Genomic DNA, 14,362 nt, shown 5'->3' on the forward strand with positions numbered 1-14,362 from the left:
CGAGCTTCGCTCGCACCGCCCCGTCCAACTCAGCCCTTGTGAAGGTCTTGAGTGGCGACGAGCCTGGGCGTGCTTCCCAAGCTGAGTACTTAAGGTGGCATCCTCTTTCGGTCTGGGTCCACAAGCGATCTTCCTCTCCTCCTCCATCTAGCTCTTAGCCCGCTTTACAGTTCCTCTCCTTTCCTCTGCAAGCTCTCGACTTGCTAAGCCCAGCTAGACTCGACTCGGACGAGTTGCTTCTCAGCTGCACCTTCGTTTCCATCAGTTCTCCTCCCTCGCTGACACGAGTAGCCGGCGAAACGTCATCCGTCTTCCTTCACGGCACCCTCCATTAGCGTTTCTTTTGTCACCATGTCGTCTGAACGCGAACCTCTCCTTCCCACCCACAGCCGCCAGGCGCGTCAGAGCGTCGAGCAGTTCGGCAACCAGGCCGCTCGCGACGCAAAGGCCACCGCCCGTCACTATGGTGTCGACCCCGACAACATCGAGGAGCAGGCCCGTCAAATCGCTCCCTCCCGCCAGACCCTCGCCCGCGTCGCTCAGATGATCGGTGCTATCAAGGCCGGCAAGCTTCCTTCGCAGAAGCAGCTCAACAACTTTATCGAGGCCATCATGTCCAGCCCCGTCCTTGACGAGCGCTCCGTCTCTGGCTCCACCAAGCTCAGCCAGCAAGGTGCCACCGTTTTGCAAGACATCAAGGGCATCCTCGCCTGCATCGAGCGCATCGGCGAAAGCAAGAACGGCGACGACAAGATCCAAAAGTTCCTCTACCACACTTCGCAAGCCTCGATCAACGTCACCGACGAAGGCGGCATCTCGGCCCAACTTCCCAGCGCCTCCTCGGTCGGTGCTGACGGCCGATTGCTCGATCAAGCCAAGAAGGACGCCAATAAGGCTCTTGGTGAGATCAAGCACATCGGCCAGCTCTTGCTCACATCCAAGGCTTTCCGTGATCTGTTGGCCGACATCCAGTTCTTGCTGCGCGATCTCACCGCCGATGCAGCCGCTACTGCCGCCCAAAAGGCTGGCGGTGCCGAGAGTAAGCTGCGTCCTAGCGAGGAGGAGCGAAAGAAACGCGGCGACGCGGTCGAGGTTCGTGCTCCCGGCAAGAAGGACCTCGAAAACGCAAAGGACCAGGCCAAGAAGGGTGCCAAGCAGGCCCAGGACAACCTCAGGCAGTCGGCTGATCAGGCTGCCAAGTGGGTCGACGAGCAGACCCCCGATGACGTCAAGGATGCCTTCCTCGAGCGGGTCAAGCAGATCGTCGACAGCGTCGAACGCGATCCCGAATTCAAGAGCGCGCTCAACGGTCTCTACTCGATCGCCAACAAGTGGACCGACATCGTTCAGGATGTTGCCGAGAAGGCCAAGGAGCAGACCGACGTCGACATTGACAGCCCCGAGGCCGAGGCCAACGAGGACATGCGCGAGGCGTTCCAGCAGCTCAAAGAGATCCTCGAGACGTTTGCCGGTCGATCGCTCGACCCCGTCCAAGAGTCGGTCAGCAACCTGCTCGACCACGCCAAGCAGATCTACGACGAGGAGGCGTCCAAGGAGAGCCGGGAACTGCGCGACTTTGTCGAGGACGTCAAGGCCTTCATCGACCGTGCGCTCAACGAAGACGGCTTCATCCAGACCAACCGATCCAACCGCATGGCTTCGGACCTGTACGACCGAGCTCAACGCCTCTTCAACGCCACCGGCAAGGAGGCCAACAAGCAGCTCTCGAAGCTCCGCTCCGACTTCAACCAGACCATGGACGAGATGTCTGAATTCGTCCACGGTCTCGAGGAGGATGCCGAGCTGCGCGAACTCGGCCAGCGGTTCGAGAAGCTCGCTTCCGACGTCAACTTTATCGACTTTGAACGCATCTTTGCCAACGGTCCTGGCCAAGGCGTGCTCAACCTGTTCAACGATCTGCGCAACCAGGCTGGCGGTTTGGTGCGCGACACGGTCGAAGTGTTCATCCCTCGTCTGATCAACGAGATCCGCTCCATCCCGTTCCCCAGGATCGAGTACATCTCGAGAGAGGCGGATGTCGTCATCGACGATCTCTCGCTCACCGCCTCCACCGCATCCTTCGTACCCGATCGTGTCCGCATCATCAACCGAAACGATCTGACCCTCGACCAGCGTCGCTCTTCGTTCGGCAGCAACTTTGACGCCTACCTCTACCTCGAGATCGAAGGTCTTCGCGTCAAGGCTGCCGACGTAGCCTACTACATCAACAAGAAGACCGGGTGGATGGGATGGGAGGACTACGGATTCCTCGACCTCGATCTCGGCGGCAAAGACGGAACGAGCTTCGTCGTCAAGCTCGAGAACGCTGACGACGACGATGACGAGTCGTTCTACAAGGTCCGCGGTGTTCGCGTCGACATGTCGAGCTTCAAGGTGAAAGTGCGACAGACCAAGCACTGGTTCCTCAACTTTTTCCTCATGCCCTTCGTCCGACCCGTTCTCAAGCGCGTCTTCCAACAGCTTCTGGAGGAGAACATCAAGAACTACCTTCAGAACCAAGACCGTTCCCTCTGGGCCGCTCAGCAGCGTGCCAAGGTCATCAACAGCTACAGCAAGACCGCCATCCAAAACGGCAGCGGTATTTCTACCAAAGCCTACCTCAAGGCGATCTTTGCCCCGGACACAGACGCATTCGAGCCGTACGGCAGCAAGAGCAAGCACGCCAAGAGCCAAGTCGGTCTGGCCGAGGGATGGAGGGTGGAAGGAGCCAACGACGAGTTCAAGCTGGCCATCGGTGCGAGCTACTCGAAGCAGCTCCTGCCCGGTAAGGGAGGGCCGTTCAGGTATGCCAAGGAGCAGATGGAGAGATACCAGTCGATCGAGGAGTCGGTCAGACAGGGTGTCCAGCAGGTGCAGGAGGGCGCACAGGAGCTGAGGGAGGGCGCCAACGAGGCGGTCCAGCAGGTCAGACAGGGCGTCAAGGGTCTCGAGGGCGAAGCCAGGGGTAAGGGTGGAAAGGTCAAGCAGGAGGCGGATAAGCTGACCGCCGAGGCCAAGAAGCAGGAGAGAAAGGAGAGGTACGACAGCGGTTGGAGGTCCGACGCTTTCGACGTGGATCTTTGATCCTCCCCGAACGGTTCAAGTGTAATTATGTCTGAGATTCGATGAAGTGATGTGTTTCCATAATTGGTCGAAGTTGCTGTTGAGGGCTGCGGAACCGGGAAGAATGAAGCGGGTCTGAGCTAGGACGAATGAGCCGAGGTACCATGGCAGTATCAGGCTGTTTGCATCGATCCTCAGTCGCCGACTAAGTACGCTGCTGGAGACGTCTGTTGTAAGCCGGGAGAGGTCTGGACGCAAAACAGAGAGGATGCAGATCTGCACGCTTTGGTGTGCAGCCGGGTGCGTGAAAACCTGTCTGAGATTGTTATGCTTGTGTGTGTGTATATGCAAAAGGTGAGTCTAGTTGTACAGATGGAGCCCATTCCGTATCCTTCATCTCTTTCCATCCTTCCGACCTTCACGCATTGTCGTCCCTCGCAATCGCAGGGCTCCTCACCCTCTGCACCGGACTCTTTGTCCTCGCCAACATCTTTGCCGCCATCTCCCTCCTCCTCTCCTCGTCCGCGTTCGACCCGGCGATATCTCCAGCGTCAGCTCCCGCCGTCTCGTCGATCGAAAAAATCACCTCTGGCCTCAACTTTTGACTCTCCACATCCCCATCGGCACCACCCTGCCCGCCGATGTACGGTGCACCGCCGTTGCTGCGCAGCGTGTCCAACGCGATCTCGTTCTGCCCCGCTCCCGTCGATGCGAAAGCTAGATCCGGTCGATCGCTAGGCGGCGCTGCACTCGGCGGAGCAGCGCTCGAATTTCGGTAGGGATAGTTCTGCTCCATCGCCTCGCGAATCTCGTCGGTGAGGAAAAAGTAGAAGCTGAAGGTCGCCAAACAAGCCCCCGCTACCAAGTCGATCAGATAGTGATGCATCAGATACATCGTCGCCCAGTACAACACCGAGCAGTAGCCCCAATACAACACCCTCGCGTCCAGCCTCACCCTCGCCAACTTGAGCTTCAGAGGGAAAAAGTAGCTGCAGAAGAGCGCCATGATCGTCGCGTTTCCGGCATGCAACGATGGGAAAGCACCAAAGACGACCGGTGCGCCCGTGAACGTGAGCGTGTATCCGTGCCCGTGGAACAGCGCATCGATCCTCGCTAGACCCGCGGGTGAACCTCGCATGCCGTAGTTGGCGGGCGTCAGACCTTCCCTCAACTCGTACCAAGGTGGAGCGCAGGGAAAGACAATCTGAATCATAACGCCGATCAACATCATGAACCCGAACGCCTGCGCAAACACCTTGACCGACGAAGGTGGTGCAAAGACAAACAGGAACGAGGCGACGAAGAACGGGGCTGCGAAATGAATCACGCCGTACGGCAACCAAGCTAAAATGTCGAGGATCGGATGACCGAACTGGGTCAAGATGTCCGATATGTTAGCCCCATACCAGATCGTTTCGAGCGTCGGCAGCACGGACACCCATATGTGAGGTCGCAGCGAGGCGGGGATGAACTTGCACGAATAGAACAAGATGAGCCAGGCAAAGATCGGTGCAGCCGGCAGAAAGAACTGCGAAGTGACGGGGAACAGAAGTGTGGTCGTGTACAGTGCCGGGATGATGAGCTTGTAGGGGAAGGCGGGGCTTTCCATGACGAAGAGCGAAAAGAGCGCGATGAAGAGCAGGAAGCCATACTTGAAGCGTTCGCCTTTACCGGGCGACCATGCGCGGAAGCGATCGAGGTTTTCGCGGATCGAGGTGGAAAAGGACAGGCGTGTAGCGGCGGCGAGAATGCGCGAGAGGAGGTAGTGCAGCCATGATGGGAGATAGAGTCGTGCTTTGGGCGGGAGTTGGAAGACGGCGGTGGGGGAGGAGGATGAGTTGCCTGGTGCGCCGGGTGCTTGGCGTGGCCCGGTGGTGGAGGACCTCGCGTTCGAATAGGCCACTGCCATGATGAAGAGGCCAACGTTCGCCCGAGACTGGCGATGCGAGCAAGTGCGATGCCGATGATGAGGGTGACAAGGAACGGAGAGACAAAGAGGAAGGAAGATGCCACCGCTTTTCGCGAGCCGACCAACACTGCCCTCAGAGAATAAAGTTGAGCGCCGCGAGAGACTGCGCGTGTGTGTGTTGCGACAGAGCTGTCAGAAGTGAGAAAAATCGGGACCTTGCCGCTATTTGTGCCCATCGGGTGCATTTTCACCGATAGTCGCTCGGAAATTCCGACCCCCCGAAGCTGCAGCCGCTCGCTCACGGTGTGGACCCCGTTTCGCACTGGTCAGTTTTATGCTCAACCTTTGATTCACACTCTACACAGTCACTTTCCCACGACCCTTGGACATTAAGCTTCCGGTGCAGAGGTAGCACCTTGAAGCCAGTCGCCGATCCTTGGACAGAAGCGAGCTGGGCCGAGACAAGCAGGTCCCACCAATCGTCGGAAGATCGCCGAACGGCGTCGGTGGTCCTTTGATTCGCAGCATACTATCCCAGGCACATTTCGACCGCTCTTCATCTCGGCATCAGTCATCGAACAACTCTCCTCACCATTCGCGCGGAGTGCCATGCTGTCAGACAGCACACCCCTCCTGCTCGGCTGAGCGAGCTAGCTCCGAGCAAAGGAACAATCTTCCGCAGGCTGGGTCAACAGCGTGAGCAGAAGCCTGCTCCCATCTGCTCGTAATGGCACCTCAATACCCCTCGAGCCGGGCGACGTCGCTCAGCGTAGACCGCTTCTCCTCAGCCAGCGATCGTCGTCACTCCTCCTCATCTTCCACACGCCAGCAGCGTCCGCAGATCAACGATCGACCCATCACGCTATGGACCCACGACCCACCCAATTTTTCACGCAACGAGGTCGTGCTCAATCCAGAGTATTCGCTGCCCCGAGTTGCCGAATCCGACCTTTTACAGCTCACCTTGCCAGCAGGCTCCCGACTGCCACACAACAATATACCCTTTGGTCCGAAGGATCGAAGTCGCCAATTCTCCACCAAGGCGACTTTTGTCTTTCGCGCTGCACAGGCCACTGCCGATGCCGACTTTGTCGCACGTCAGCCCCAGTTGCAGGTCAGCGTTTCCAAGAACATTGCCAACAACTATGGATTCTACAATCGTGCCGAAGCTGTGCTCTCCAGGGTGTCCAAGGATGACTTTACCATCGACCATGTCGAGCTCTACTTTCGAGATCAGTATGTCGGTCGAGCCGAGATGTGGAGGGTGTTTCAGAATCTGGAGGATACCTGCGTGTACTGCGGTCAGAAGGTCACTCTGGCAGGCAGCGTCAGAGCTACTATCGGTCGCATCTTTATCAAGGAGAAAAAGGTCACCAGCGGCTACGTCTCTGCGTCCACCAAAGCCATCTTCCGCTCCGAGTCGGCAAAGTACAACCTATTTATCCAGCTGGCCAGGGAGATGTGGGAATTTGACGAGGATGGTGAGATTTACTACGAGAAGGCGCTTCAAGGTTTCATACCGGAACTCTTGAGGCGATGGAGATCGATTCCGACTAATCACATCCTGACCGTGATACTGTTCGCTCGCGTGCACTACGACGAATCGGAAATCCATATGCTCGAAGGACCTATTCGGCAGGATGCGAGGGGGCGGTACTACATCGACTACTACAAGGTTGTCGTCGACCTAGAATCCAATTGTAACTGGGACGCGGTCATGACGACGCTCAAGGAAGAGTTCTTCCGCTTCCAGCACGACATTCTCTTGATACGAAGGCCGATCTCTGGTCCAGCTGCCTCGCACGAGGAGCTGCACGCCGACTTGATCCGCGATCGTGTCCACATGGCGGGCCGCATCTCGTACTCGTACGAAGGCAACTTGCTCGAAGCCATTAACTTGGCCCTCAACCCTTTCGATGAGCACTACATCGATCGCGATCTCAACCGCACAGGTTTATCCATGGTGTTTGTTACCGCGGGAACGGGTCACTTCGATGCCGACAAGAAGCTGCTACGCATCACCACCGAGCGTATGATCGAGAACGGCACCGGCCTGGATCTTGTCTGCCTAACCAAGATGCCGCTTCACTCGGTGCCCTTGTTTCACTTCAAGTCACACTACCCGGATCCGAGCGAGCTCAAGCAGAGCAAAGCTGCCAGTCAAAATCGACCGCAGCGTCGCACAGGACCTGGTGTCGGACCAGGCGTGACGGTGCACAGGCCGGGCCAAGCCGGACTGCTGTCCCGTCATTCCTCCTCTCGCTTAGCTGCGACAGCAATGGCGGTTGCCAATCCTCCCGATCCGCTCTACTTCGATTCCAGGAAGCCGGTCGAAGAGGAGGAAGATTTCTATTCCATGCCGCACTGGATCGATTGCAGCTTCTACAATCTGCAACAGGACAAGCCATTCCGGGCTGACCGTTTCGTGCCGCGTTGCAAGATGTACGATGTCCAGATGATGGGGTTCATGGAAAATCAGATCTCGGATATCGCCATCCCGTACCTAGACCTCAAGACGGTCAACAAGGCTTCGTCGGTGCAATCTTCCTTCTATCTCCCTCGACATGTCGGACCGTCGAGCTCGGGCTTTCATTCCGAGCCCCGCAACAGCGAGCTGTCGGATCTTGCTCTCGTCGGCCTCTCTCCCAAACAGCAGAGACGCATCGCGCGAGAACGGTTCGATGGAGATGTGTTTCGCGACGTGCCGCCGTATCTCAAACCGAAACCTCGTGGATTGCCGATGTCCGGTGCACATGCCAATGCCAACGCAACCACGGGCAGCCCAGCGACGAGCGATGTGCACAAGCCTTTCGATCGGCCAGGTCTGCGTCGGAATCCGAGCTCAGGTTATGGAGGTTTGCCGAGCACCAACGCGAATTCGGCTGCGTCCTCGATCTCGCCGGGCAAAGCTGGGGCAGCTCGACCGCCGATTCTGCAGACGCGATTGTCAAGATTAGGTCGAGAAGCGTCATTCCGCGAAAACGAGGCTGACCGAAGTGATTCAGCGCCTGCATCGCCGACTGCATCGCCGAACAAATCACGGTTCACGGTGCTCGATGAAACGCCCTCGAGGCCTCCCCTAGCGAGACCGATATCGCAGATTGTGACATCTACGACCAAGCCCAAGTCACGAGCTGGATCGATCAGATCGATCAACACGTTTTCACGAGGCTTCTTGCCCATGGAGCCGATCGGCAAGGCCATGGCCATCGTCGCCTCGACGGACGCCGTGCTATCTGCGACATCGCACGCCTTTGATAAGGAGGAAGACTCCGGTGCCGGTGCAAAGCAGCCAAGCGAAATGGATGACAGTGTCGGCGCGTTGAGGTCGCCAGCGCAGTCGAAAGCAAAGGGCTACAGCTGGCTGTGGAAGACGTTGACCGGCTCGACGCCATCACGCTCCGCCAGCTCGGAGCGCTCGGGCGAAGTTGACGATGAAGCAGCCCCAGACTTCTCGACGCCCGCCACACGCAGTATGCAAGAAGTGCTGAGTGCACAGCTGCGTCAACAGGCAGGTGGGCCGAGCAAGAGTTCCAGCCCGGCTCGACGACCGCCGATGCCCGGCCGCATGTCGCGCACCTCTTCGCTTCTGTCGGTGCACGAGGCGTCCAGTCCTGCGCCCATCAAGATCCCTGCTCAGCAGACTCCACGCTCTCGACATGAGCTCGAGACGGAAGAAAAGATCCTCCGCGATCAGGAGGCGTACGAGCAGCAGTTGGAGGAAGAAGAAGCTCGGCAGCAATACGCGCAACGCGCGCAGGTGGAAAAGCAGACATTGGTCAATCCGTCGAATCCGAGCAAGAATCTCAAAGGTGCTTCGTCGCAGCTGCTTCGATGGCAGCATCTGTTCCCGAGGCGCTTGAACCACCACGCTGTCAAGTGGCGATCGATGACGACGCCGGCATGTCTGCCTCTGACTACATTGTATCTGCCCACGGAGAGCGACTTGGCGGCGATGTGGAGCGAGCACCCTCATACGACGTCTATCTCGGCAGAGACGGCTTCGTTTTTGCTGAAGAAGTCGAGTTCTACACATCCGGCGCTGGCGGTGCTTCGCGAGATGACCTTTCACCGACTGGCGCAGGGCTACCAGTTCATCGTTCCTGCTAGCAAGCAAACGCGAGCCGTGTCGAGTCGCAAGCTCGTCGACCCCAAGCACTTTACATTACGATGGCCGTCCGAACTGCTTCAGCCTGGAAACTTGGCGACGGGCAATCCAATCTTCCTCAGCGTGACCAACCAGATCCACCGCATCTCTTACGACCGATCGACCCATGCTATCAACGTCAAACGATACGTCCGCAACACAGACTACTCGACCGACCCGATCGACTACGAGTGCTGCATCTGGCCTCGACACCTGCCCGGGTACCAAACCGTCAAGGCGCGGTTCAACTACCCGGACTCAGCGAGCTATAACTGGACATACCTGGACTCGTTGATCGCCGGATACGTGGATGAAAAGTTTGTCGAGTCGTTGAGGTACTGGCGCACGAGGTTTGTGTTGGTACCGAGCGAAGGGTCGCCCCCGCCGATGACGGCGCCGACGGGCGAAGAGCTGGATGACGAAGAGATCCGGTTGATCGGCACAGACAAGCTGGCGGAGCTCTTCCACCGCGCAAAGTTCGTAAGGAGCAGAGAGGAGCGCGATCAGTCGCACGTACAGAGGTTCTTGCCGACCTCGCTCGATCCCGCCATGTCGCTGCAAGACGAGGACTTTATGAAGCAGCTCGCGGAGGAGAACGCGAAGCAGCGTGCACAATCTGCGTCGGCAAAGAAGCGCATGCACAAGGCGCTCACCGGTCGCGCTATCGACGCGGTTGCTCGCGACATGCGATCCGGAGGTCTGGTGATCAACGATAGGATCTGGCACAGGATGTTGTATTCGGACACCTTCACGGGTGCCGATATGGTCTCGTGGATGTGCAGCGAGTATGCGGATGTGCGCTCGAGAGAAGAAGCTGTGGAATGGGGGATCAGGTTGATGGAGGATGGGTTGTTCGAACATGTGCACAAGGTGCACGGATTCCTGGATGGACACTACTTTTACAGGCTCAAGAGCGAGTATGCTGGTACGAGGGGTCCGAAGGGTTGGTTCAGGGGCACGGATAGTCAGCGCGGGTCGTTCGCAGAGAAGGATTCGGTGAGACCGCTGGTTCATTCTTCCACCCAGCATTCTGGGTTGAACCCGAGCGATTCCAGGCGCGTCTCTGGTGGCGAGGTTGGAGCTGAGAAGAACGTGGCCTCTGCTGCACCGACGAGTTCGCGATCGTCTGCTGGTGGACATTCTCGTAGCTCTTCGTTGCATCATCCCCATCCTCCCTCTCTGACGATGTCTTCTGGCACGAAGAAGAAGAAAAAGGTGCAACTGTCGCGAAGCATCGTCATCGACGTCGATCCCGGTCGACGATCCGACCGCGCCGAAGTGGCCTTCCTCCACCACGATATCGCCCACAACCCTGCCAACGGCTTCAACTTCCAGATCCACTGGCTCTCCACCTCGGCGCGTTTCATCGAGGACGCCGTCCAATCCTGGACGCGAACCCTCGAGCGCTACGGCCTACGTCTCATCGAAGCGCCCATCGGTCAGATCAAAGACGTCTCGCTGCACAACCCGTTCCAAGCACCCGTGCAGATCGAGGTTTCGCTCCCGCCGCCCGGTCCTGAAACCTATCGATCCCGCCTGCCGCGTGGAACGCTACCGGAGCTGTGGTTCGAATACGCGCTTCTCCGCAAGTTCGGATTCGTGCTCGATCAAGAAGCCAGCACACGCTATCCCAAGGACGTCGAGATCACCTACAGCAGTCGACCCAACACCTTTGAGTACAGTCAATTCGTCCACCGATCCGGCGTCGCTTTCGTCCAAGTGCTCGGCGGTCTCGACGGTTTTCTCTGGCTCAACAACCGTCTGTTCAACAGTCACTCGCACAACCCGAGACAGCAGAATGCGAGACAGCAGCAGGCGGTGGAGGGAGCCTCGGCTGCTGCGGCGGCTGACGCGGACAAGCTCAGGTTGGAGTTGACGACCTTCTGTGCGGATAGAGATGAGTTGGAGAGGTTTTATAGGAAGGTGCTGGCGCAACTGTATCAGGTGGAGAGGGAGGAGGGGGAGAGAGAGGAGCTGGCAAAGGAGTACGTGCGGGGCATGTGGCAGCAGGGTGAGGAGCAGCAGGGGAGGGGGAAGAGTCGACAGGGGAGCAACCAGAGTTCGGCAGGTGAGAGGATGGGGATGCAAGGGTTGGCTCAGTTGGGGTCTGACAGGTGAAAGTCCGAGTAGACGGTGGGTTTGTTTGCGTATGGAATGCAATGGTGATTTGATCTTGGTATCAAAAAGTGAGTGGTTTGGTGAATCACAAGATAAAGCGAAGCGTGGTTGTGATGGTCTTCGATCCGATTTGGAGAGGACCAAGCAGTGAGGCCTGCTCGGTAGACGACCTCTCCTTTCAGCACTCAAAGATGCGTGCGGTAGAAACGTTGATCCTGCTCCACTTTTTCCCCCTGACCACGAGCTGCCAGAGCAACAGCTGCGGCCACTGCAAATGGTACAGCGCGAAGAACGGCCAAGGATCGTCCTTGGCAAAGCTCGGATCTGTCAACGGTGGCAGGGGAGCCGAAGCTGACAGATCGAAGGATTCGACCCCTCCGCTCGCGTTGGGGATGGTGATTACGTCCGAGTCAGCAGCTGTGGATGTGGTCCAGAATGGATGGATGGATCGCATGATCGTCTGCACCCAGGGATTGGAGAGCCAGCGCGAGGAGGTCAGGATGCGGGAAGGCAGGTCGTGGCCGATCCAGCTCTGCGGCAGGGTTGCGCTGTCGGAAAAGTAGGCTTGTTGGAGCAGTTTCTTGGCGTGGTAGAATCGAACGCGAGAGGAAGCGAATGTAGGAGGTAGCGAGGTGAGCGCTTTCAGCTCGGCCTGGGTTGCCAAGTGAGCGTCTGGTGGAGACTCCATCACCGGCAGCGAAAGGCTAGACAGGTAGGTGATCTCATCCATCGACTCCACTCGGACAGCATCTAAGGCTGCATGGCCCTTCCTGGACATTGACGCAGGCACCAACGCTTCGCCCAGCCTCGGATTGTTGACGAGCAGGCATATCGCAGTGTGGACGCGTGGGTTGCATTCGATCGCCACGAGTCGTTCCGGCTGATCGGACGTGGCAGGTTGGTAGATGAAATCCATGCTGAACTGCCCCGTGATGCCTGCGTCGAGGGGAGCGTGTTTGCCGACCAACGTGTCACGGTTCCACTGCGTATCTCGCGTGAGAGGGCTCAATGGGATCGCGGATTTGGATGAAGGAGACAAGCCCAGCTTCTCGAGCCGATACAGGAACGTCGAGGTCCAACGTAGTGCAAGCTCGCCGACGATGGTGTGCGACGCAGGGTAGTAGGTCATGAGCATGTCGTTGCTGGGGCAGCAGACAAAGGCTGTCAGTTTGCCATCTACCACCGTGGCGTGCGTGCACCATTCCGAAGACTTTGCCGTCTTTTTGTCGCCTCGGGCTTGTGGAGACTTGTCTGTGCGATCTCCGATGAATTCTTGCAGGATGTACGGTGTTCGCGCACACAATGGAATCGAGAGGTTGGAAAGACGTTTGCGAGTTCGTTCCCAGTCCGGCTCATCCGTCTGTGCATCCAGCAAGGGATAAAGCGTCATATCCGCCCGTCCAATATCGTCCAGTTCGGCAGCACATTTGAGAATAGAACGCGGGTATCCTTCGCTTCGCAGCTTTGCAAGGGCCTCGTCGACGGAGAACACGATCTCGCTGCGTGGAGCTGCCATCTCGAGACGCTGTAGCAGCGAGATGAAGCGATCCTTCTCGTGCAGCGCCTCTACCAGCTGAGGGGGCTGGATCATGCTCCGTACCCTTCCGCGCGTCTTTTCGAGCAGGATCTGGGCAGCGATGGCATCTTGACCCGTACTGCCCGCGCCAGAGCATGGGAAGAATAGGTCGGCCTTTTCGCTCACCGCCACTCGAACCAGCGCTTCGATGTACGGTGTCACCTGATGACGCGAGTTTTTGCTTGCCGGGAGCGAGGAAGATGGCAGGAGATGGAACTTGGAAACGGAGTTTGAGAAGCGGGTGGCAGCGAGATTCCCCCAACCTTGCTCTTCGACGAGAACGACTTTCCAGCCGTTGCGTGCAAATGTGCGGCAGATGGCGAGCGACTTTTGCATGCGTGCTCCGTTGACCAACACCGTACGTTGGGTGGGACGAGCATCAGAGTGACCGTTTGCGAATGATCCCGACGATCGGGAGCGATGTTGGTTGGGGACATGCTTGTGGGCTCCGGCGTGAGTGAGGGAGAACAAGAGCGAAACGATCAAGGAGACGGGCGCGAGGACGAGCGACAAACCCAACAGCAGCAGCGTCGAAAGTGTCGACTGCACTCGATTTGGAAGCTGTTGCGCCATCGCGGCTGCCGAGAGACGAACAGGAGGAGGATACCGGCCGACGATTAGAGATGGTGGTCACGTCGGAAGCAAGAGCAGGTGCGCTGAGGTAGTTTGCTTCTGTAGCGAATGCGTTTGCGTGGATTCGATGAGAACGGAGCAATAGGATCATTGCATGCAAAGAGTGATTCAGCTTCGAGAAGAAGTCGGCACCTCCGGATGACCAAAGCCACGCCGATCTGCCTGGACAGTGAGAGAGAGGCAGGACCCTGACGGCGCGCTGACAGCTGAGCTGCAGAACGCCAGGAGTTCGGAAAAATCGCATGTGGAGCAAGCGACTGGATCAGATCCAAAGACAAAATGCTTCCGTAGGTTTTTCGGGACCTTCCCGACTCGCATCCACGACGCTCTGTACCACACGAGATCACATCAGAGAAGCTGTCGCTGCCGTCGGCTGATCCGCCGATATTGGGCTGACTGGACGCAATCCCTGAGCAGAGCTGCGGAAGAACTTGTCTGCGGAGGTGGAAGCGGTGAGCTCCTTCCAACGTGAACACGATTGGACCCTGTCAAGCTGCATGCAGCCTTAGCTCACCCTTGTCTTCTGCCTCGGATCGGCAGCTTTCCATGTGGCATGCGATTTGTTGGTACACCCGTTCGTGAGAGGAAATCGGCGTTAATCCTTCGCAATCGTGGCGATATTGATAGAACACTTGTTACGGAAGAAGATCGGGATGTCTGGTGCGTGACATCGATCTTACCTGCTAGAGATTGACTGTCGCGCCTACGCAGACTCAGTCAAACCCGGCTCCCAACTCGGGCCGATCGAGCCGTTCTTTTCAAACAAGGACTGCTGCCTTCAAGGGCTTTTTCCGAATGCAAGGATCTCGAATGATATGTGGAAACGCTCCCCCGGCATCATCTTCCGGTGATACCGACCGCTTCGGGGTCGGAAGGCAATGCGAAGAAATGACCTGATTTTCACTTCTTCCTACTG

General features: G+C 57.7%; 4 protein-coding genes across 4 annotated transcripts; 2 read left to right on the plus strand and 2 right to left on the minus strand.

Annotated features, from left to right (window-relative positions):
* Nucleotides 1-351: 351 nt before the first annotated feature.
* PHSY_003945 (hypothetical protein) lies at nt 352-3,084 on the plus strand (the record flags this gene model as incomplete). Its single annotated transcript, XM_012334562.1, has 1 exon — nt 352-3,084. The coding sequence occupies one exon, from the start codon at nt 352-354 to the stop codon at nt 3,082-3,084; it is 2,733 nt and encodes a 910-aa protein (XP_012189952.1).
* A 397-nt stretch (nt 3,085-3,481) lies between these two features.
* On the minus strand, nt 3,482-4,972 carry PHSY_003946 (hypothetical protein; the record flags this gene model as incomplete). Its single annotated transcript, XM_012334563.1, has 1 exon — nt 3,482-4,972. The coding sequence occupies one exon, from the start codon at nt 4,970-4,972 to the stop codon at nt 3,482-3,484; it is 1,491 nt and encodes a 496-aa protein (XP_012189953.1).
* A 727-nt stretch (nt 4,973-5,699) lies between these two features.
* Nucleotides 5,700-11,237, plus strand: PHSY_003947 (vacuolar membrane-associated protein; the record flags this gene model as incomplete). The annotated part of the gene is made up of 1 exon (XM_012334564.1): nt 5,700-11,237. The coding sequence occupies one exon, from the start codon at nt 5,700-5,702 to the stop codon at nt 11,235-11,237; it is 5,538 nt and encodes a 1,845-aa protein (XP_012189954.1).
* A 178-nt stretch (nt 11,238-11,415) lies between these two features.
* Nucleotides 11,416-13,386, minus strand: PHSY_003948 (carbamoylphosphate synthase large subunit; the record flags this gene model as incomplete). The annotated part of the gene is made up of 1 exon (XM_012334565.1): nt 11,416-13,386. The coding sequence occupies one exon, from the start codon at nt 13,384-13,386 to the stop codon at nt 11,416-11,418; it is 1,971 nt and encodes a 656-aa protein (XP_012189955.1).
* Between the last annotated feature and the right edge of the window lie 976 nt (nt 13,387-14,362).

The sequence above is a fragment of the Pseudozyma hubeiensis genome (genome assembly GCF_000403515.1).
Source record: "Pseudozyma hubeiensis SY62 DNA, scaffold: PHS38, whole genome shotgun sequence".
In the NCBI taxonomy this organism is placed as follows: domain Eukaryota; kingdom Fungi; phylum Basidiomycota; class Ustilaginomycetes; order Ustilaginales; family Ustilaginaceae; genus Pseudozyma; species Pseudozyma hubeiensis.